Source organism: Perna viridis, chromosome 5 (assembly GCF_037379345.1).
Source record: "Perna viridis isolate PV_CMFRI_1.1 ecotype Kerala chromosome 5, ASM3737934v1, whole genome shotgun sequence".
Classification (NCBI taxonomy): domain Eukaryota; kingdom Metazoa; phylum Mollusca; class Bivalvia; order Mytilida; family Mytilidae; genus Perna; species Perna viridis.
The window spans coordinates 2,385,458-2,411,811 of NC_142449.1; the positions used below are offsets into that span (position 1 = coordinate 2,385,458).

General features: G+C 33.1%; 1 protein-coding gene across 1 annotated transcript in view; it reads left to right on the plus strand.

Moving 5' to 3' along the window:
* Positions 1–11,810, plus strand: part of LOC148615588 (uncharacterized) — a 52,071-nt gene extending 40,261 nt beyond the window's left edge. Inside the window, exons 10-17 of the mRNA XM_088581676.1 lie at positions 4,854–4,982; positions 8,620–8,902; positions 9,085–9,212; positions 9,339–9,597; positions 9,780–9,949; positions 10,238–10,403; positions 10,662–10,745; positions 10,984–11,810. Coding sequence (XP_088437802.1) covers positions 4,854–4,982; positions 8,620–8,902; positions 9,085–9,212; positions 9,339–9,597; positions 9,780–9,949; positions 10,238–10,403; positions 10,662–10,745; positions 10,984–11,405 — 1,641 coding nt within the window. The 3' untranslated portion in view covers positions 11,406–11,810. The remainder of the gene's footprint in view (positions 1–4,853; positions 4,983–8,619; positions 8,903–9,084; positions 9,213–9,338; positions 9,598–9,779; positions 9,950–10,237; positions 10,404–10,661; positions 10,746–10,983) is intronic.
* Positions 11,811–26,354: the final 14,544 nt, after the last annotated feature.

Genomic DNA, 26,354 nt, shown 5'->3' on the forward strand with positions numbered 1-26,354 from the left:
TAAATGTAGTATTGGATGATTCAATAGTACTTAAATTTCGATTGGCCGCACAAGACTAAAGATACAGAGTGCAAGCATGGACATTTTGAGTGGTCATAGGCTAACACAGAGCTTCCCGACAGATGTTTTAAATAGGACAGGAAGCTACTACAAACAGTAAACAAAACATTACATTTCCAAAACCTGAGATAATTTGGCAACTTTTTCTGGTTTTTATGATGAATGACTTTTTTCTTTGATTGCTAACTTTCTATTAACACTAGTTTTATTTTCTCATTGACAACAACGCCCTCAGTTGTTAACGTCCCATGATCAAAGAGTAGACTCTATGTAAGGTGTCAAACTGTTAAATGTATTGCCGATTAATGTGATCACCTGTTTTGGTACCGCGCTTTTTTGTAGATACATGAATTTGGATGATTGAAATTAGTAAGATTTTTTTTATCGTATTCTCAACGTTTTCAACTATTTCACTTAGTGTATCGATATTTTGAACAAAGCAGCTATATAAATCTTTGAATTGCTGGTTCCGGTTTCCTTGCTCCATAGACGTGTTTGATTGCGGTAATAACTCCAATCAAGTGAATGTAATAAGTTGATTAATGTGTAAAAGGTGTGATAATTAATGTATTGATTAATGACAAGCTGTTAATTAACTATCCATTGACTACCTATCAAACTGTTACTGTTCATTACAAGTATATGACGAGATCAAAGCTTGCTGATTACAGGTGTGAAATGTGCAATAGAGAAACAAGTGTGATATATCTTCCCTGCGGTGCCAAATATACCGAAAACCTATTTAATTGTTCTTTAGTGAGAATTGTTAAAAAAAAAAACCGGCTAGATTTCTTTAAAAAAAAGGGGGGGCAATATTGTAAGAAAAAAAACCGGCAATATTTATGACACAAAAGTAATAAGGTGATTTGTAAGCTAATTCATTCACAGTATGTTTAAATTAGTAATAGCTCTTTTTATTATAACTGTTTGTGCTATTATTATTCTCTCTGGAAGATGGCCGTAAATTTATGTACAAGCAATACTGTTAATTTTACTTTTGGCTTCTAGCAAGACATATAAAAAAAACACTGGAATGTAATACACCATAATTTTGTGAAGTTGTATGACATTACAAATAGCTGATGTATATAATTAGACCCTTGTAGCGGTGTCAAACAGTAGGGGACAGGACTTGCGGGGACAGGGGATAGTGACCGTTACTCCTGTGATTACGGACACACTATGATACCCACCAGAACCGCAACGGAACTTGTTAACGCCATTGTATGGACACTTGTCACTGGTGTTTGACAAGTCAAAGTTAGATGTTGTATGTTATCTCTACAAGAAATCTGGGGTAGTATACTCGGGGATGTTTGTCGTGTCAGGGTGACAGCAAGATAAATAAAATAAATAATAATTACACTGTTTTAATTAAAGACTTGTAGGACATTTCAATGATCATGTATTAAGGTTATCTTTGTAATATCTTGGACCTATTTGTGTGACATGAATTCTACACGTCCGTTTTAGAAATATAGATATATTTTTTTTTCTACGAATTAAACAGACCTATATAGATATTATTGTGTCAACTCAATATGAGTCATTTGAATTCTATCGGATTTTATTGAGCATCATTCAGGAAAACTACTAAATTTATTTTGAAGACTTAGTCAAAATACGCCTCGAGTACCAAAAAAAAAAGCAAAGCTCAAGTAGAAAACCCACTAATTAAATTTTTAAAAATCATGTTTCTTCTTGCATTGATTAATACGAAAAAGCATAACTGAAATATTTACAGTATTTAAGATACTTTAAATACATATGTACATAGATGAGTGTTTAATGAGTTACGTTTTTATCCACTTGTCCGTTATGTACCGTTATCTGTTTCTCTTATCATCCTTTTCAAGTGTGGTTTAAATCTATAATCGGATAGATTTCCACCGAAAATCAAACAACATCAGCCGCTATTGTATTACAGATGTTTGGATTACGAATAGTCAAAATATTTCACCGCAGCATTATTTCGTTTGTTACAGAGGGCATGAGGTATTATCCCCATATAACTGTCTGCCGATTTATATGGTATTTTATTTATCCGTTGTTGTGTATTCCTTCCTAACAAGACATTGTCTAGTTCAATTTTATCAATCCGCTTTTCTATCCCATTGTAAAATTTTATCCGAATGTCTTAGTATTTCTATATCACGTTCATCAAACAATTGCTATGGACTTCTGCCAATAGTCTTTGGTCCATTTAATTAATATTATTTTTTTTGTGTGTGTTTGTTTTAGCAAGGATTATGTGGTAGTCTACTATAAAAATCCATGGCTTTAGAAATAACAGAAAAGGAAACACATGTTGTTTTGATATCATTATTATTTTATTTTTATTTTATTTCATTTTTATTGTTAATTTTGGTTATTGTTATTGTACAGTTATTATTTACGATAAAAAATGGTAAAATGAGTTTAGTTTGTTATTTCATTCTCGAAACTTGTTTGGTACCATTTCATTTTTGTATCTGTAAACCACTGTTCCACAACGGCTTACCAGAATACTGTTTTTTTTTTAACTTTCGAACTTTTCTGAACTTTTTATCAAGATTTAATGAAGGTCTTTTGCGTAACAATAGCCACCATCGTGTGAAGTATTTACAAGACGAAAGTGTGTCATAAACATTTAGAGATAATGTATTCCAGAGAGTTAATGGACATATGATATGGCACTAAACATATTTGATCGGTAACGGTCAGTTGTTGGTCCATTTTTCACTTACATAAAAATGAGGAGGATAAACGATCGTATTAAATATATAAACCGTTACCTATTGTGCCAGTGTCAAATAAAAGACGAGAACTGGGCATCTCACCACGATGCTGGGTATGACAGCTCATCTAAAATGGGTTAAAGTCACCATTTGGGATGGCTTTAATGCTGATATCGGCTTCTGAATAAAATAACACCTAATTATAATTTTGTTTAATTCTTCGGAAATCAAAAGGCTGCAAATAATTACCACAAATTAAGTGTATTTTCGTAGATTGAAACTTTAGAACAGAAGAATAAATCTTGAATTTTCCTTCTTTACTACTTCGTTTGATTTTTCTTGGTTCCATTTTTAATTGTTTTCTTATGTCCGTCCAACATTATATTCTGTCAGGTACTGTGTTGAATAAAACTATACTAGAAATAATTTGAGGTTTCCTTTCTTGTATAGTTATACACTTTATTGATAACGCTCAGACACATAATATGTGTAACATGAGGTCAAACATATATACAAATTATACATGATAGAAAGAACAGCCACACAGCGCACATATTCAAATAATTGACTGATTTTTCTTATAAAAAGAGCTAGTTTTATATAAACATCAATATGACAGTAGGTAAGTAATTTTGTTAATTTATCCATCTCGGATACTGTACATAATAATTAGGAATAAGTTTGCTCCTGAATTCTATTACTACACTATTTTTGCATTTAAATAAAATATGATATTCATCCCCTATTCCATTCTTACACGAAGTACACAATCTTTTTTGTCTTGGCACATTAAATCATCTTCCACTTTCTATTAGGAGATGTAGATTTGACGTACGTAACTTAGTTATCCAAATTCTGCTAGTTTTTGGAAGTCTTATAGGATATTTTTCAAGTGAAAATTCTATTTTAAATGAACTATAATAAAGTTGCCCTCTTAAAGTATTATTTTTGTCATTAAATCACGTTTGTATAAATTGATCTGGTAAAATTTTAATTACATGATTTAAGTCAAACTGAGCATCTTGATTTAAGAACACACATCTCATGAACACACATCTCATGCCAATTTCATTAAATATACATACATTGAATGATTCATCTATTCGAAGCTCTAGGTACTGTTACACTTTAGTTTATACAAGAAAGAATACAATAAACTGCTTAACTTATTTTCATAAGTAATTTCAATTGCTTTCCGTCATCATATATAATAAACAAACTTGTCCTCCGTTGAATTATTTCGGAGAAAAAAAAGTAAATTACCGCAGCAAAGATTTCGTTGACTTCTTATTTGATTATCCTTCTTTTATTTTATGCTTTTAAATGTCATCATAAATTATTTCAATTTTTAACTTATTAATCCACATTTCATCTCTTAAGCCTAAAAGATTTACAAACTTGCAATTTATCGAAATACCCCTTACCACTTTTAACGAAATCAATACTATTTAACTTCTTTTTAAAATAATCTTTTTATTTATTTTTTTTTTATTTACTTGTCACCTAATTTTTGTCGTTGTTGTTGTTGTTTGTTTGTTTTTGTTTTGTTGATTCTTTTTTTTTTTTGCAAGTAAATCAAGTTACTTACACTATATTTTTGGTTTACTCATAAATATATATTAATGTCGATGCAATAACTTTGTATTTGATATGTTTTTTTCCACTATTGTCATAATCAAAAAGTACAAGAAATGGAAGTGTGAAAGTACCCCGTGGAGAAAAGCAACAGGTATTGAAATCAAACTGACCAATCAGAACGCGAGAAATTCGATGCTATTCATTACATCACAGATATACATTGGGTGGACATTGGTCAGTAGTCATAATGATGACTTAAGTAGGGACTATAAGGGTATAATTATACCATCCGTCAGCTAAGTCAAGTAAAATACATGTACACGACGTGACCGTTAATAAAAGAAAATTGTTAGAGTTTTTAACACTTTTAACTGCTAGAGGACTATGACTATCTGAATACTTTGTTAAAACAAGTTTTACGTATAAGAGATAATGGATTCCTGTGTTTTGATCCCAGAACAGTTTAGTTTAGTATTAACATTGCATCCCAATCCAAAGAACATTTTAGAGATGTCTGTAGCTGTCTGGAGCAATACTTATATTCCAACAGGAACAATTTTCCGTCCAGATGAAGGAGTATTCAAACTAGACAAGATTGAAGTCTTCTCTAAACTTCCACAAACTGATGTAAGTATTATTATCTTACTCTATTTGTAACTGTTCATATTATTGGAATGCGTGTTTCATCACACCTTACTACAAAAACAGTTCTTGATTTTTCCGATCGATTTAAACTGAGCAAGAAAACTGACTACGTCAAGCAGGCCTGTATTTGTAAAATAACTTTTTGAAAAAAATTGACAATTAATATAGTCTTCCTTGGAAAACGGACACATCTAGTATTTATAAGTAGATTAATACACTTTCTTAAACCATTCCAATGCATTTTTAAGTTATAGGTTTCTTTAAATTTCATTAAATTTTGATCATATCTTTATGTATTTTACTGAAATCAAATCTTTTAATACGTATATATTTTTTAATCCAAATTGATATTTGTTGTTTTGTGCGTTTATAATCATTAAAAGATTTATTTTATTTTAAAGTCTATTTCTCTTTCTGTATAATTAAATGCAGCTCTGTCTTAAAACCAGACAGAAGCTGATGATTAGTGATTCATAAATTTCTTAATCCCGAATATTTTTTATTGGAAATCCTTCAGTAAGCATCATAGAAACTGTATTAAAAAATAAAAGTGCAAATTGAAGTCGGTAGTCGGAGGTATTAATACTTAAAATTTGGTTAGATTCTACTACAGAAAAGTACGGGAAAATTTCCAGCCAGAATTTTTATACTATAACCAGACAAAAATATTTCACGACATATAGCAGATCAAAGGAAATGGACATTGGAAGAGTTGTTTTAGAACGTAACAATTGTATTTAAACAGTCTGTTCTGAGATGTGATGAATCAACCTGCCTGGTTTTAGAAAGAACCATACTTAATTCACATTGTGTGTAACATGGCTAAAGATGTATGAAATTCAAATTTTGATTGATATAATTTTCAAACCTTAGAGGAGATCGTCATCCACACCTGATCTCTTTATATATTATTTATTATAACAGATTAATCAGTGATAATCCTAATCACTGAGATTCTCTACCATCCTGCTTAGTAAAAACGCCTAAAGTGAAAAACAAAAGAACTTAACACAATCTTGTTGACACTTCATATCACCTCCCACCACTTTCTAAGATGATAATCCTAAAAACCTATCTAGAAAATGCGAGAAAAAGATTTAAAGCTAAGATGACATCTCAAAAACTCTTTTGTCGTGAAGTGTTTAATAAAGAAATCGTGTAGATCGAGGCTGCAAAGTATGAGTTTCCAGTGTTGACATACTTAAGGATATTAAACACCTTTTAGAACTACTAATTCCAATTATGTTTCGTAGATAGGCGATTCATAAAATACTGCCAGATATTGAAAGACGCATGTGAAAAGATAATTAGCAACTTTTTTTAAAGAAAGTTATTCCATGCAAATAGATATTTTCGAACTCGTTTATTCAGTATTTTTTAGTATGTTTATTTTTTTTCTGCATGATGTTTTTTTTCAGTTTCAGATGGCACGAGACAATATGACATGATCTATTGTTAATTCATTTTTTTATTGTATGTTTTTCGTTTTTCTGTTTATTTTACGTCCACTTAACGTTAATGTGGAGATGTAGCACCTCCTACAAAAACACCAATGAAGCTGTGAACTGATACACTATGGACAATAAAACCATTAAAATTCGGCACGGTCTTTGATGGATTCTTTTATTTAATTATTTGTAAATATAATTCTATGATAAATACTAATACAAGTTGCTAAATCCTAAAGTCAACATAACTTCTGAGTGATAATAGCCGCCGACACTTGAAATGATAGAATTAGTCGCATTTATACTAATAGAAAAGGACAGTAAGTAATAATCGAACCGGTAGCGGAAGGTGTAAAGATCCGCCAGCGGCTCGAAATCCTAAGCGATTATTCAAAGTATACAAAATATATAATGTACAAAAGAAGTACTTAATTACCGACCATAAGATAGTTATTTTGATACCAGAAAAATATTATCAAATCACAGCTTTTGGATTACTACAAAGACGGTTTTATCATAACTTACGAAGTCACTTGGGTCTTTAAACCTTGTGATCAAAAGCTGCATATGTAATTGTATTCGCACCGAAACCTTGTAATATGTGTGATGTTTCTATAATAATATAAACATATCATAATTAATATTTCACGCCTTTTGTCTGTATTTACTTACTTAGATCCTTATGATAATTATTCTGCTGATTATCAAAAAACCGATTCATTGAATATTTCGCCGTCGTAGTTCTGATTCGACTAAGACATTTATATTTTTGCACATTGAAATAAATCTTGTTCGTTAATTGTTCATATCGCTTTAGCTTGTTTTCTAATTTTTCAAGGGTAATATGTGCAAATTTGAAATTTTATCGGTCAGATTCTGATCAAAGCCAGAAAGCCACACGAGACATTAATTAGACCTGTTAATGAACTGCCTGGTAGTCAATTATACAATATCTTCGTGTTGAAACATAAATTTGAAGTCATGTTGAGAGGCGTGAAAGGGGCATGACTCCTCACCTCATTCAAATTAAAAATCTTATATCTTGACTTGTACTTTTGTTGTCTGATTAATGAAATTAGATTTGCATCCTTAAATTTTGTGCGTTTCATTTTTTCGACCAAATGCATCACATACGAAGACAACACATTAACTGCTTTCAGAAATCACATTCTACTAACAGAGAAGATCATTTTTAAAGATAGGAAAATACTCCAGATTCCATGAAAAGAAAGTTTTGCGATGTATTCGAATAATTTCCTGATATTTTCTCCGTGAGTCCCCAGATCGCCTCGATAAAATGATATCGCTAACAATAACAGCTCTTATTACAAGAATAACCAGTTAAGGTTTTGAAGTGTTATCGTCATTAAAGATGTTAAAGATAACTAATCATTAATGATATAAGACTTTACAGGCAGCACGAGCCTGGAATTATTCCTATTTTGATATTTCTAAATCTGCTGGGTCTGGTATTTTAACCGACCTGTAAACTTGGCTGGAGATATTACAGTGTAACGGCCAGATGTCATTCGCGTATAAATATGAGCGAAAGTTTTTAATATAACTTTTCGAGATCGACTAGAAATAGATATGTAGCGAATATTACTAAAATGCTATTCAACCATTCCCGGATGTTAAGAATTGAGAAGTGTTATTAAGGTCTTAGTCTTAAATAATGTACTGAAAGTTGGAGCATATGTAACGTGTATTATGTCTGTACTTAAAAATATGTGGATTGGGAGACAAACGACGATTTAAGTTCGTATAACAATGAAACAAATTGATATCGTTTAAGCTAACCCACCTGAGCAACCTGCTTTAATTACTCTCTTGACAGGGCGCACGTGAATGTGCATTCATCTGTCAATAGCGCGTGGCGAATCGGTGATACCAATGCTGCAGACGATCGCTAAAATGTCATCTGATAACAACAGGAATTGATTAGTATCATCGTACAAATTGACCATTAAAATGAAACATTTGAAATCTGTATCAGTGATGTATTACTTTGACCAGTTTGTTAAAGATATGAGAAAAAAGGGGTTACATGAAAAAAGTATCATTAAAAACATAAAACCTTTAAACGAAAACAAATAAAAGGTATTAAGTAGAGAGCTTTGTTTAATATTACTTGATAACTTATTAGTAAACTTATTAACTTCTTCTTGTAGATAAGGTACAAATTTGGTTGCTATGACGAAATATGTGATGTAGAGGACAGAAAAGTTCGACATTGTAACTGGATTCGTTTCTGCAAGTCATCGGGAAATATAAATGATGTGAATTTTCTAGCTGCAAATGTCCAGGATCAACCCGTATATCAAACAATTCGTCCAATCAAGCCAAATGATGAAATCATCGTCTTCTTCGATCATGTAATAGACGAAACCAAAGCAGACGATACCATCGAAGAAATCGACGTTGTTGGCGTAGCAGATGACTGTCGGGAAACAAGTAACATATTTTTTAACATTAATTTCATATTAAGGAATTTTCTTAATTATAGTCCTGTTTTTATACACTACGCAAGGTCAAACCGGTTAAATTTGGTATAGATAATTTAATATCGTAGATAGAAGTTTTTATTAAACCAATTTACTTTTTGTCAGATTTCATTATAATACATGTTTTATTAGGTCTGAAAGAAGAAAACGAAACATCACCAGTCGTCAGTGGTAATTCATCAACAGAACTTTCAAGAGAAGATGGTTACCGAACCAGCCTTAGTGATATAACGAGCTGTGGCGAGGATCAAGAATATCTGGTATGTAATACAGTCACTGGTATAGAAAATTTCTACAATTTATAATGCTACAGCGAAGTATGTTGCGAAAATCAAAGTTTTTTTCACAATATTATCTGTTCAATAATGTTTTTGTTTATATTGCAGGTGAAATCCGAGTCGACGGAAATACCAAGTTCTAGTCACGAGAGTAGTCTGAACTCCAGCAAAGAATCAACATCTAGCAGGAACAATAGTGCTCTACACAAAACAGATTCCACAGAATCGGACATTACCAGTAGTAGTCCAGACTTCACAGAGAAACCAGTTAGACGTAACAGAGAGAGAACATGGCTGCCATGTGAAGTTTGTGGCAAAAGATTTGACCGTCCGTCACTGTTAAAGAGACATATGCGTACTCATACAGGTGAGATAGATGTGCAATCATACATTTTGGAACATTACAGGAAATTACGTCGTCACTTTTTCCAAAATGTGATTATCGATAATTTCAAAACCTTTTGGAGAATTACCTGCATAGACAGTTTTTAATCTTAGTGTGGCAAAGTAATGTTCAATACATGACACGAGTAAAATTTTATGTTTTAGGTGAGAAGCCGCATGCATGTGATGTTTGTGGTAAAGCATTTTCTACTTCCTCCTCCCTAAACACTCATCGAAGGATACACAGTGGAGAGAAACCTCATCAGTGCAAAGTTTGTGGCAAACGGTTCACAGCTTCCTCCAACCTTTATTACCACAGAATGACACACAACAAAGTAAGTTTTTACTGATCACTTTTACAGTATAGTGGTCAAATCTTTGCAGATCCACACTCTGATGTTTAAAGTAACTACCTAAGGAATGTCCTATTCACTTCATGTATGTCTAAACCCTATTTTATTTCAAATATTTTACACGTGCTTACAAATCAAGACTACTAGTGGTAGTGATAAAGATAACAAAGAAATCTTAATACAGATAGACAAAACAATAAGCCAAGGCCATATGCATTTTCTTAAATAACAATTTAAATCTCATAATACAATGCCATTTTCTTCTTGCAGGAGAAGCCACATAAGTGCAATATGTGTTCCAAGTCTTTCCCGACCCCCGGAGATTTAAGAAGTCACATGTATGTCCACAGTGGATCATGGCCATATAAATGTGAAATCTGTAACCGAGGATTCAGTAAACAGACCAACCTAAAGAACCACCTTTTATTACATACAGGTATATATCTCCATAACAATTATTTGGTTCATAGCCTTTATTATTTTTGAAAGTTCGTATAGAAATCAAATGAAATAATTTAAAAATCAAAATAAATCATGTGTTAAGAGTGCTTATAATATCAATAAAGCTATATATTTGAGTTGCTCGATATTTTACTATTAACCCCTGAAACTCCCAACTTGAAATAGTTCTAAGAATGAAGCTCCATCCATTAGTGGTAGATACATGCGTTCATGGTTATTATTTATTTTCCAGGTGATAAACCACATGAATGTGAAGTTTGTGGAAAGAAGTTTGCTCTGCAGTGTAACTTACGGACGCACATGAAAACGCACGATCGTAAGTATACCTACAAAACTTTATGATATCGTATTTCTCTTTTCAAGGTTTGTTTTATCAAAATGCGTTTTTATTTGTAAAAAAAAATGCCCTTCTTAAACATTATTTTTTTATTCCCTTAGAATAACTATCGTCAAATGAAGGAAAGATTTGATATATGATATATTTCAACTAACTTTGAAAAAAATCTCAGACATTTTGAGTTGATAATTTTTACACTGACATTTTTTAATTACAGATGACAACCAGGATGAATGTTTGAAGTGTGGAAAGACCTATACTGTTAGTGATAAGCAGATGTTCACGGGACGTTGCTCGAACTGTTCCTCATCTGACTTCAGTATCTCCCGTCTAACGGAATCAACACCAAAGTGCTACACCAAGTCTATGACAGAATACCACCGTAATTCAATCTCATCGCCTGGGTTTGATAGCTCTTCACCGTTTCCAGCCCAGACGTTTTTTAGCACCCCTACTCACGTCACTGGCTCCCTGTCTCCAATAACTACTTTGAATCCAATGTTTACCGGTCTTGTCCCGGGCTTGACACCAGTATCATCGCGTGCAAACGAGAAAATGAAATTTTATGGACAATATCTGTTGGATGAACACTCTCAGGGTCGTCAGTTGTGGCCGGGAGTTTCAGCGCATGGTTACTGACAGAATAAAAAGTGATTGTTACAAACATGCATTGTGCTGAACATTTCCAAAGTGCCAAAATTTCGTGTGTAAATGTATTTATTTTTTGCTATTTTTACAGTGCACGAACTACACAATATGTAAATAAGTTTTCTGTATATGTAAACTGTAAGGTTCCATTCATTGTCTACTCTACGTCTTTGTCCTATACCCTCTTTCTGAGGTTAGACCCATTCTCCTTTGTCCTATACCCTCTTTTTGAGGTTAGAAACTTTCTCCTTTTTACCTCTATGGTAATACTACTATTTCTTACGTTTCTTTTTTAACCCAACCATAGAATTATGGTTATTATATTTTTGTAAACTTTGTTAAGTTTATTATGTTTGAAGTATCTTGTATTGTTGATAATAAATATTTGATACTTAAGATCTCTTGTGTAATTACTTAATTTAGGTCCATCATGCATGCTGGGAAACTTATGAACTGTGTATAGGAACCCCAAAATGTTAACAGCAGGGTTTATTTAAAGATGATTTTGGTTTTATTTACGTATTTTAAATCTTGAAATCTGTATGTAGGATATTTCCCCCGTGAGGCTGGAAACACCAATAGATTACAAGTAATCAAAACTTATAATTACATGACATAATGTACAAATTATGATGCAACATTTAACAAAAGACTAGAAATTGAAAAAGTGACACATAATAAGAAAAGAAAAATACCTTATGGTAGATCTTGACAGATCAGTTACAAGTTCCCCAGGCTAGATGTTCTTTAGTATATAAGTAACTTACAAAGGTGATAACACAGGTGTCAATTTCCGGTACTGTCCACCTTTCTGGTAATGCAATGTCATCTGTTCATTCCGTAAAATCAGGAACGTTAGACTGTGAAATTGATGGTTCGAAGAAATTAAAACAAATGGTCACAGATATCTTACATAACTGAGTTTATGAGGGAGATAGTTATGAATTTCATTATCGAATATTATGATCATAAATTAAATTCATTTAAAATAAATTACAAGCGATGGATTTCAACCAATCAGAAATATGCAATTCATCCATTTCTTTAATTCATCATACCGATAATCTTGTCTCAGGCTTGACATAGTGCACCTCGTTAAAATGTCCCTCTAGAACGGCAACCAGCCTCTGGAACAATCTGGTACCAGTTTAACGACTCAACTGGGACAAACATTACTATTTATGCTAGCGATAGACGAACATCATGCTTCGAGAAGGCTTAATGAAGCAGAGCGAAAACGATTGTCAAATGATAGTATTTATTTCTAACTTGACACATATGTTGACATTAACAACATCAAGTATATTTGTAATTAGAGTAAATGGCACATTTATTAAACAACCAACAACAAATGTGGCCGTGACTCAAATATTTCAGTCATAAATCCCACAAATTATGCATCATGTACCCTGATTGAATCGAAGTTTTTTGGTAAATAAAACTTGCATTAAATTACATTTTAATTCCACTGCAATCAGGGTTAGAGAAATAACATTACTTGAAAGGTAAATGAAATTTAAACATGCTTAGAAAGACAAACACATATACTGTAGCAATCAGAAACTAATAAATTTGCATAAAAGAGCAACAAAACACCGTCACAGAAGTGTCGGCACATGAGAATGGACACTAAGCAATTTATACCGCAGAAAAATGGCTAAGTTTTATTTCTGTGTACGGGTTATTTTTGTTATTTAGTGTTTTTTGTTTTTTTGTTTTTTATTTTTTGGGTTTTTTTTTTTGTTTTTTTGTTTTTTGGTGTGTAAGAGTAATCAAGGGAACCAACCTTCCAGCGGAAATCAAAAGAATGTAATCCAGGGACAAAGACCAGACGTAGAAAACAGACACACACAACAATGAACATAAAATTACCAAAATAATACATACAAAGTAGCAAAAGTAAATGAGCAACTCGGGACTCCACTAAAAAACTGGGAGTATGGACCAGGTGCACCGATATGGTAAGCGTACTCTGCTTTTCTAGAAAACCCGCGGAGTTGCTTATAAAAAGTCAAGTAGAAAGAGGAAAACAATGTGGAAATCTGAATAGTATTATAAAATCAGTTATATACTTCTTGAGTTACAAATAGATACAAAATAAAATGGCAAAAATGGCAAAGATAAACATGCTAATATAAAATATAAGAAAACATTTGTCATTTTTTTTCTCCATAATAAGTGGTTTACATCATCAAAATTTATTTAAGTACTGTGCTAAGTTTGAATAATATTACATGTAGTTTCAAACTATTTGAGTTACAGATTGACAAATTCTCTGTTGATGACTACTGTTTTGCCCTATATATTCACTATATTGGTGAGTAAGGATATCCTCTACTTTGTGCTATATCAACTGGTCTGATTTTTTTTTATTTTGACCTCTGATTTAATGATACATCATTAGTGGCTGTGACAAATGAGGGGTTGTCACTGATTGACGAGACACGTGTATATACAGTGAAGCAGGGGGTACGGCACATCACATATCCTAAAGTGGCCTCGGAGGACCACCGGGACACCTCACTCACTGTTAACTATGTCATTGAAAAATAGCCAACTTAATTACTCTGATACATGAACAAGTGACTGAAGCTACATTAATAAGCTAAATGAAAACTCGATAGTTCTTTCTTAAAGCGTTATATACTGAATTACGACAGAAAAGGACATTGGTAAATGCTGAATGATCTTCCAACTTGGTAAAAAGCATCAGGTTTTAATATGTTAATAAAATTAGTTAATTGTGGCATTTTTTTTCAATTTTGTCTATATTATACATCTAAGACTATCTGTCTTCATGTGGTTTGCTATACTATTTTTTATCATCTACTTTTTTGGTTCACCGCTGGTCGACGTTTTTTTTTATATATATTTCATCCTGACGTTTTAGTCTGCATTCTGATACATTATTTGACCAATAATGATCCTTGTCCTGACCTTTTTAATTATGTCCATACTCTTTTTTGAGTTTTTTTTTTTTAACCTCATTAGGGTTAAATGATGTTCTATTATACTTCAGAAAAAATCACTTTAAATACAAAATTGTAATTTTTTTTATTATATTGGTACATGTATATGCACGTACATGTGCATTTTTGTTTTAAACATTATGTTGCAACATTCATACCCAATAATAGCAAATGCCATACAAAAGGTTTGCTCGTTTGTCTACAGAAATTTGTGATTTACACCACAAGTTTCATTAGTAAAGTTCGAAAGTTTAAGTCACCTATAGTAATACTTTAACAATTAGTATGTGGGTGTCAAGGGCAGACAAAAAAATGGAACATTTTCCATAGTGGCGACTTTCAAATCAAATTTCAAAGCGACACTCTGTGATAAATGTTTAAAAGGTACAATTAGATGTGTAATCACAATGCATTTTTGTGATTGTTTAGGAACAATATCCACATCTAAACGTTCTTTACTGCAATTGTGATCGATCGGACAGTAAGAGGGAATCCTATTTAACTCTGTATTGACGGGTTTAATTTTTCAGAACGTCTTATCAATTCAGCCCAGAGCTAAGCAACGCCCTTTTAAATTCCTGAACAGTGGAGAGGGAAGTTAATTTCACTTTTCAAAGGGTCATTAATGTTAACTAGCTTCTTTAACCCATTTTTATCTAATTTGAAAAGTCAAGCGTGAGTTCATTATGTTGAATTACCTTTGAAATGTTTTCAAAGCAAAGAAAACTGTTTAAATCAACTCATCTGTCAGACAACATGCTATTCTGCAGACGTTAGGTCACAGGTCAACTGACGTCGAGCGCGTGCATCCAATTATGTAATTCTATTGGTCGATTGTCAACCGGTTGAATTGGGGGTGATCGTTCAATGGATTGGCATCTGCTACAAGGCTCAAAACAACTTGTTTTGTATTCCGTTTCAAGGGTATCATCTCTTTATGTCGATTGAAACCCATCACAAGACACGTGTCTTCTCTTCAGGTTTGTTTATTGGTACCTTTAACCGTCTTATCCCTTACTGATCAGCATAAAGTTTTATGGATAGATCTAGAGTCTACCATAGTAGAATTTGGTTATTAAGGATCATACAACAACAAAAAGTTTGTGTGAGCAACATTTTTCCCGTTCACTTGCTTAGGGAAATGCCAAAGCAATAACTTTTTAAAATTTCTTTTAGACTTACATAGATGTTCTGTTGTTAGAAAATTCCTTACCAGTATTTTTCTTATTCTCTTTGAAAGCAAGATGATCGTCTATGCTGTTTAAAAGGGAAATAGCAAATGATAACGACTAGACAAAATAAAATAGGTAACAATTAACTTGGAATAACTAAATAACACGCACATGAAAACAAAATAAATAAATGAGCAACCTGGGCTCCAATGAACATTAGGAGCATGGACCAGATGCACCGACAAGGAAGGACTCGTGTTTAAAGAAAATACAAGTTCTTTGTACTAATGTAGAGTTTGGTTGTCAGAAATTATCACCATGTAATTATTGGTTAGTCAATGCCTTTATAAAATGAAATGGTTTGTTGTCGACGAGGTAATCTTCTAGTTCTTTTAACCTTATTTACTATAGTATATGCATATAGAGTATATATGTGTTCATAGTTTGAACATTGAAACCGGTTGATAAAATAAAATTGATAGAAATTGCTGGTTAAGTACAATGTGTATTTAGTAATGCATTCAAACATTATCCTTCAGTTACTAGTACAACATTTCAGGATTATTTTGGTCTATGAAGAAATGAGAAAACCCACATTGAGTGCGCACCACATGCGTTGATATTATTTCGAATAAATCTTAAAAAATATCACAATCTTTACAAATTAATTTCAATTCAAAAGTCAATCTTATGACATCGCAAATACATGGTAAATTCACGTCTATATAAGATAATAAAATTAAAATGTCTACCAACTAAAAGAGACGTTACATCAAAAATTAAACTATAAAAAAAAAAACAACAAAAACAATTAAAAAAGATGGCGAATTGACATATAAACGAATGATTTATCATATATATATCATTTGATAATCAAGAGGTGGATCTAGTTTTCTACAGAATCCAGGGGAGAAGCAGATTCTTATGCAGCCAGGTCTTGCTATATAATTTTTCTCCACTCTTTATGGTAAAAATAATATTAACACGCTTGCTGAAGCTGGCGTGTTAAATATGAATATTTGAAACCACTCTGTCTTAAGAAGACTATAAACTGTTTTAGCATAAAAAAAAATCCAGTCTCAAACAATTCAGTACAGATGTTTATTACTACACACGAACATTCTCACACTTGTTTTTGTTTTGTGGCTCTTTGTCCCATAGCCAATGAAAAATAAAAACTTGCAATATAATATTAATGTTATTCGTAATTCCTCATGATAATAACCATTTCGTAAAAGTATACGTTTGATTCAATCCTATAGAGTAATCGCTGAAGGAACCTTTGATTTGCATTATTTTAATTGTTTGCATTGAATTCCTTAAATTATCAGCCCCACAGAGAATAAACTTAGTTTCTACGTCGGCATTCGATACAGAAAATTCCGCCAGTTGGACCTTTCCAATTAACTTTCGTCAACATATTTCAAACGAATTAACATTTGATATTTTTGAGAAAATCTGTATAATTGATTCCATAAATATCTTCAAAGCACAATATCATTAAAAGATCAAAGACCTATTCAAATTATCAGTAATGGTATAACTTGGCGAATTAAATGCATAACCCCGTTCATTCTGAAAAGAACAGAAGTGTCCTGGCTCACAAGTTCACATCTTCTACAAGAATGACTATTATTGAAAATTAATACATCGTTAACATCTAATCAAACTTTGTAGTGGGCTATGTCCAGCTATTATTACCACTTGATTAAAGTGTCCTTTTGTCACCACCGCCGTTATGTAAGGAACGATCTTCCGGACTGACGAAGGCGTCACCAACTCCATAGGAAATTACGTCAACTGTTTGACTTCAAATCCATTATTGTACTCAATTTAGCGAAAAATAAGAATTATAAAGAGATATTTATAATTGGTAATAGATACGAGATTGATTTTACACGGATTATTTGACCACGCACCTGGGTCTCGAACATAAGATTCGAATAAGCGTAACTCACTAGCCTATCGCAAAAACGGCGTTTTTTATTGTGAGATGACTTACACACACAAAAATGAATGTACCAGACATTTGCATAAATTAAAATTACACTGGTCCCTAGTTTAACAGTAATGCATCTCAGGCGAGAACATTGATCAATAGAACACATATATTTTATTACAGTTTATTTGAAATTAATGTGATAGCGTATACTAGAACAAAGAAGCGAAAGTTCACGGATAGATTGTTTGATTGATTATGGTTAAACGTCCTATGACAGATATTTCGTATACCTCAGGGTGAGAACGATTGACCAATTGAACAGATCAGGCTATATACTAGTCCGACACGCTGGGTGTGTTCATATGAGCAACAGTGTACAGGTAGGCGTGCAACTCTAGTCGGATCGACACATCAGTAAAGCACGGAGCAGCGACTTAAATTTTTAAAAAGTATATTTGGAAAAAAATCTCTTGTTAAATAACACTATAACAATAAAGTTGAAAACGATAACACTTTCCGTATATCCGTTACACCCTTCATTTCGAGCATTATAAAGGACATCGTTGCTTCCAGCAGATTTATCGAGTTGATAATTCGACTGTCTTTGTGGATGTAAACCACTAAAATCCTAAAAAAATCTTTCGTGACACATTTTATTCCAAATACATGTATATAAAAAAAAATCTTTACAAGCTAGAATAGTTAACAAGTCAATATAAAAAATCAATTAACTCAGTTGAACCGCATCTTTGAGTAGCGGTAAGTAACGTAGAAACTAAAGATTTTCATATGTTAAAAATTAACCTTAAATATATGCACTGGATGTCAAGTAAAATATATACTTCCAACTACTTCGACTACTTCTATTGTACGACAACTTCTTCCATTGACTACTATTATTAGCATTGATTATTACTATTACTGCTGGCTACCACTCCAGACTACCACTACAACGTCAGATACTACTACTACTACTACTGGCTACCACCAGAGTGCCACTACAACGTCAGATACTACTACTACTACTACTGGCTACCACTTCAGGCTACTACTACAACGTCAGTTACTACTACTACTACTACTACTGGCTACCACTTCAGGCTACTACTACTACAACAACAACAAATTCCACTACTACTGCTACTACTGGCTACCACTTCAGACTACCACTACAACGTCAGATACTACTACTACTACTACTGGCTACCACTTCAGACTATCACTACAACGTCAGATACTACTACTATTACTGCTGGCTACCACTTCAGGCTACTACTACAACAACAACAGATTCCACTACTACTACTACTGCTGGCTACCACTTCAGGCTACCACTACAACAGCAGATACTACTACCTCTACTACTACTGGCTAGTACTTCAGGCTATTACTACAACAGCAGATACTACCACTACTACTGCTGACTTCTATTGCTACTGACTACTACTACGGACCACTACTGACTGCTTCTATAACAACAACAACAACAACTATACTACTACTACTATTACTGACTACTTCTACAACAACAACTACTACTACTGCTATTACTGACTACCTCTACAACAAAAAACTACTACTATTACTGACTACTTCTACAACAACTACTACTACTATTTCTGACTACTTCTACAACAACAACAACTACTACTATTACTGACTACTTCTACAACAACAACAACTACTACTATTTCTGACTACTTCTACAACAACAACTACTACTATTACTGACTACTTTACAACAACAACTACAATTACTGACTACTTCTACAACAACAACTACTACTATTACTGACTACTTCTACAACAACTACTACTATTACTGCTTACTTCAACAACAACTACTATTACTGACTACTTCGACAACAACTACTATTACTGATTACTTCTACAACAACAACTACTGACTACTTCTACAACAACAACTACTACTATTACTGACTACTTCTACAACAACAACTACTATTACTGATTACTTTTACAACAACAACAACTACTACTATTACTGACTACTTCTACAACAACAACTACTACTACTTCTGACTACTTCTACAACAACTACTACTATTACTGACTACTACTACTTCTACTACAATAACTACTACTACAAGGAGCAATAGTATGTTTTATACAAAGACTTTAGGGTAAATCTGTGAGAATTTCAGGTTGAATCGTTATAGAACTAACGGAAGAGCGAAGTGAGGCAAGGCAATTTTTTTTCGTAGACTTGGTGAAAAATCAAGATTACATGCAAAACAAAAGATCTTTTTCCCTATTTTGTGGGGGCGTTTGCCGTGTCCACCCTCTATGAATCGCGCATTGGCTTACAATAAATCACGCATGTCGGTACGAAGATAATATTGAGAAAAGGATAAGAATAAAAATGATCTTACCCCATTCTAAAAATCAACTGCTTATTTCATATGATCGGTCAACCACTTATTTCATTATCTTGAGATAGCTTCTGTCCAATGCCTTTGATATTTGATATATACTAAACAGGAAGTTGATATTAACCAGAAACCAAAACGTATGCCGATTTCATTTGAATTTGATATGTTGAAGCTGAGGTAATTGAGTCAGAAATTCTGAAGAATAAATACAGAACGGACAAGAAAAAAACCTAAAAATTACCATGACTATTCATGAAAAAAAATGTGGATTAGAAAAATTAAAGGGTGCTTGTATCTGGCCCATAATTCTTGAAGGATTTAAGCCCAAAGACAAAAATAAGGCATTATTGAACATTAAATGACACTCCTCCTCTACAGGGGCTTGACACGCAACCCGGCTAGACTATCATATATCAATATACTTATCGAGCTGCATATTTGATAGTGGCAGCAAGCCCATATGCCTTAACGTTGTGTTGTTTTCAATATCCATGGACACATGCTAAATTACAAATGATCACGTAGGAACAATAAATCAAACTCCATCTAAAGAACTTTCACCTTTTTTGGCATTCCAAGAAGAAGAAGAAGAAGAATGATTCATTTGCAATTTGCGTCCCAAATGGAGCTGAACATCAAACAACAAATTAAATTACATCGAGAGGAAAACGGAAAATTAAAACAAGGTAATAAAAAACAAAAATTAATTTCCCTATTCTACGGGAAACACCAAAATTGACTTATGGCTGGCCAGAAGGTAACTCCTACTTTTAACCATATTTAAAACAATCAAGCATAACCCTTACCGATGTTCTAAAATTTCCTAATTCTTAAGATTCCGTCTCTCATATTTCTAAATGCAGATCCAAAACAAACAAAAAAAACTACTTGCAAAACGTATGATATGTTGATTATTTCACCTCAATTTACCTCTAACTGGCAAAACCTATCTTCCAAATTGACTGTTCTACCGAAAATGTCATTACTGTCGTAGTGGCATTAATCATAGGTGGATACTTAAACAATTTTAAAGGTTTACTTGAAAACCTAGAATTCCGCAGATTTTCGGAAATTAGTATTCTCCAAACTTTTGACTTCTCAACACTTTATACTACGTTACCACATGATAAATTGAAAAATGATCAAGGGAACCAATGTTCTAGCGGAAATCAAAAGAATGTAATTCAGGGACAAAGACCAGACATGGAAAACAGAGACACACAACAAAGAACATCAAGTAACTGAAATAATATATACAAAGTAACAAAAGTAAATGAGCAACTCGGACTCCACTAAAACTGGGTACATGGACCAGGTGCACCGGTAGGGTAAGCGTCCTCTGCTTTTCTAGAAAAACCCACCGAGATGTTCATAAAAAGTCAAGTCCGGGTAGACGAAAGAGGAAAGGAAAACTATGACACGTTGAACAAATCAATTTTCATGGTGCATGATAACGACCATAAAACTTCTGTAGTGATGACTTTAATCTTGTAGCAACATAACCCTGTTCCAGAAGCCTACTTGTAAGAAGTCTAGCGCGATACAAAAAGTCTGCGTAGTTACGGCAAGCTATGGCATAACGTATTCATGAGTTGTGATATGAAAACTCCAAACGCAGTTGCTGGAGGGATGTTGCCACAGATGAAAGGAAAGTTGACAATTCTGAATGAAAAGTAATCAAGTTTGTCGTAAAGTTTGGTCAGTTGTTATCCTTTACCATCGATTTCTAAGTGTATGTCAAGATGTGAGGCTGACTTCACAGTGTCTGTAGTATCCTTTATCTCAAGTTCTTTGGAGTAGATGCGATGTATCAAAACCCCGGAACTAGGATTGTTTAAAGATAATACGTCATCTTTATAGCGTCAACCACATTAAACAAATATGTTGCCGATCAAAATTTCCAGCATTTTGTAAATATCATCTTCTGTATATTTGGAAGATGATTTGGAATAATATTTCACAAAGTATGGGGAATCTCTACCAAGAACTATATAATTGTATCTAGATGTACCATTCTTTTTGGAAAAACAACGATGTATAATGTTTTTAAGACGGGATTTAAATGAGTATGGGGAATAGAAGTATACAGTGTTGATAATCATAGGTTTTAATGCTGCTATATTCTGATAATGATCTTGAACGGGTGGTCTCCAGAAGATCTAACGAAATTTTCGGGATCCACATTGAATTAATACCACTACGGGAGCAACAAGTGTTGTAGTAGGACTGGAGACTCTCTTTGAAAGCTATGAGTATAGAAGTAAAAAGTTCTGAAAATGGTTTGGTGGTGCAATTTGCAGATCCAGCTATGTAACGTTGTTTGTATGGATTCTAAATATCGTTTGAAAAGACTTATTCGTAAATCTTTTACGGTTTCGATAAATTATGTTGTTCTTGATTACGAACATCACAGAAGGGCTAAGTGTGTTACACAGAAAAGCAGGTTTGCGATATGCTTGATTTCCTCATTGATAACATAATTGTTACATTGGAGGAGCTATTTTTCAACAGGCAGTTGACATTCTAATGGGCACTTACTGTGCTCCTCTCCTAACCAATTTGTTTTTATATTCATACGAGACTGAATTTCTTCAGAATCTTGTAAAGAATAAAAATATAAAAAAAATGCTAAATCCTTTAATTTTACATACAGATAAACTGATGATATATTGTTCTTTGGTAAATGGTAGCACTAAGATATGTGATAAAAAAGACGACTTAAATTTCAATATCATAAACTTTCCTTACCTGTGCAGCAATATACCTTCATCTCCTGCATATGGTGTTTGCATGTCACAATTGTTTCGCTGCGCTAGAACAAGTACTAACTACTCTGATTTCCTTCAACACCATAAATATTTGCGTAACAGACTCCTGAATCAGGGGTATGAAGAAATACGTCTCAAAAGGTCTTTTACCAAATTCTTTTTTAGATATCAGTCCTTTGTTGAAAAATACTCAGTTTCTTATATAATGAGTAATGATTTTTGTAAATTGTTCCTTGTACTTATGTGATCGCTTATTTACCGATTATGACACAAAAGTATGCAAATGCTATTTATTCACCACTAGTATATTCATGCCGCAATGGAAGAGGGAGGTTTATGGCAAGCCAAAGTGGACAAAAATGCCTATTTATTAATATTTATAAATATATATAAATATTTATAATTCAATTATAAACATTATATTCTGCTAAATGCCTTAACTATAGAATATATAAATCCAATTTCTATTTTAGCAGTGCTTATCAATATCACCATGTGATTTAATAATAGTATTGTAATAGTAATTAATTACCTAATGAAACTGGAAGATTCCAATATTGCTAGATCTGAGAGGTCTTGTAATCTTTGTAATGTTAACGAACTTGGTGATGAGTTTCATAATTCGTTCAAATGCATTTTTTTCAACACTGCTAGGGGTATATGTTTGCCAAGAAATTGTAATATAATCAAAAATAATATTAAGTTTCATAAACTCATGAATTCATCAGATTTGTTTCTACTTACTGGTATGCCAAATTTTGCATTTTTAAAAAAAATTAAAGCTATTTGATAAATATTGAGCCATTTTGTACATCCAGTCATTACATGTATGTCTCAATACCGAAATTTATTGTGCATTTCTTTGTTGCATTGTAAACAATGGCATACCCAAGGCCAAATCAATGCGGAAGCCTCCCGTAGCTTATTAAAAAGGGGAGGGTTAAGTTGCAAGCATGTAGAAGTCTTGACTTCTTGGAATACACTGTAGCTATGCCAATGTTAAATATGTTTACACTTTTGCCAGTTTATTTGTTTATATGTTAACATGTAGTGGGGATCTATAGGGAAAAATAATGTTTGCACACTTGTCTTCTTCAGCTTATTCGTTTACCTAAAATGGTGGGGAAAAAGCAATGAAAATGAAATTTAAACTTTATCTAGTCTTTATAATTCCCCCCCAAAAAAATATAAAAAAGAGGGAGGAAAAAATGAATCACAGTTCTTTAATATTCGAAGAAAGATAACTCTAATTGTTCATCAACAAAAAATTGGGGGAGGCTTAAAACAACTTTAAATGGCCGTAAGTTGATCTGTATTTTATTATATTTTAAGTATCACCTGGAAACGCAACTTTTCAGAGTGTACTATCACATAACACCTCTTTTTTTCGTGTGGTTGGGTTTTAAAAATCAATCACAGGTTTTCTATAGTGGTATGCGGTATATTTTATTACCTCACCGGGCCAAAGGTCATGTGAGCTATTGCCATCACTTGGCGTCAGTCGTCGTCTGTCGTCATCATTAACAATTTTTCAACTCTTCTCTGACACTTGACCAATTGGAACCAAACTTAGTATGAATGTTATTTGGTATATCATGCACAGAACTGATGTGGGGATTTTTGATCCGTCGAAAAACATGGCCGCCGTTACTAAAAATAGAACATAAGGGTCAGATACTCCAGCAATGCTAGAGGTTGTCTGGCAAGCGATTTTCTGACTTGGTGCCATCCTAGTTGGGGTATGGAGGAACGGAATTCCAACCTCTTACGTTGTAGAAGTAAGGGGTCAGACAGTAGTTTTTCTGATATATCTCCAAAAATGTTAGGTTTGGCCAAATTCTGACCAAATAACAGTGTTCAGCATGACGAGATCTATCAGTGGTCAAATTTTCGTTTTAATCTGTTATTAGCCATATTGGAGTTATTGTCCCTTTTTGACGTTTTTTTTTTCTATTTTTAATGTGATTTCTTTCAAAAATCTCCTCTGACACTACTTAACCAATTGGAACCAAACTTGGTATGAATCAGACAGTAGGTTTTTGCAAATAACTTTTAAACTGTTATGTTTAGCCAAATTCCGTCCACTGCTGAAATGATCCTTATTATAAGGCCAACGAAAGTACCTGGTGGGGGGGCGGGTTCAAAATTGTCAGAGAACTCCTTATCAGAGTTATTGCCCTAGTAAGGTGGAAAATGATGTTCTTTTTTACAGTTTTCAGTCAATATCCTGAGAACTCTTGACAGATAGAATGAAACATTCAATTGCTGAAATGATCCTTACAAGGCCTATAAAGTTTGTGCGAATCAAAGTTGCCAGGCGACTCCTTGTTGTTTTTAGCAGTTTTCAGTAATTATCTTAAAAACTATAATGGTAAATGAAACTTTCAATTGATGAAATGATCCTTATAAGTCCTATCAAAATCTTCTACAGTCAGACATCTCTTTTGTTAAAGTTATTGCCCTTGAAAGGAAAAAAAATTAAGCATCTTGTTTAGATCCTTTTACTTATACTCAAGTTATAGCCAGGAAACCAATTATCTACAGTTACTGGACAACATAGATTATGACCATACCATTATACGCTCGCTATATTTCTGTAGTCACGAAGAAACTGAGCACCATTTTAGATTCAAGTGACTTATGTTTAATATACCAGATAATATTGTTAAGATTATGCTCCATAATAAAGTTTTTATCTGGAGTTAATGGGACAACACTTAATATGACAGCAGAGGCTGAACTCTAGACAGTTTAGACAAGTATGGATACTTCAAATACAAAACATCTCTGAATCTGGACTGTGATTAAATATTCGACAGAGTTAGACTTCTGATACAGAATGAATGTGGTTTTAACAAGTCCTAACTAAATACTATTTACTTATAAAAGGCTTATTTTGACTCGTCATGCCTAAATGAATGGCAATTTCTTTTGTTCAATAAAATTCATACAGATAAATTTAATTATACTCAAGGTATTGTCTGGAAACCAAATATTCATGGACAACATTGTTGTAATATTATACAACCATACATTTTTTAGGGTCATATAAAATCAAAATTTTAATTAATGTACTCCTTTAACTGAAGCTGCATATTTTGTGTTTTCTCCATGAATGTTCCTTTAATCTAAAACTCAAGGAGATCCCCAAGTTCATAATCTAATAACACAGAAACTCAAAGCCAATGGAGATCACCAGCTTACGACCTAATAAAAACGCTGAAACTCAACCTCCATGGAGATCACCAAGCTTACAATCTACTCAACACACTGAAACTCAACCTCCATGGAAATCACCAGCTTACGACCTAATAAACACTGAAACTCAACCTCCATGGAGATCACCAAGCTTACAATCTACTAAACACACTGAAACTCAACCTCCAGGGAGATCACCAAGCTTACAATCTACTTAACACACTGAAACTCAACCTTCATGGAGATCACCAGCTTACGACCTAATAAAAACACTGAAACTCAACCTCCATGGATATCACTAAGCTTACAATCTACTAACCACACTGAAACTCAACTTCCATGGAGATCACCAGCTTACAATCGAATCAACACACTGAAACTCAACCTCCATGGAGATCACCAGCTTACAATCTACTAAACACACTGAAACTCAACCTCCATGGAGATCACCAAGCTTACAATCTAATCAACACATTGAAACTCAACCTCCATGGAGAT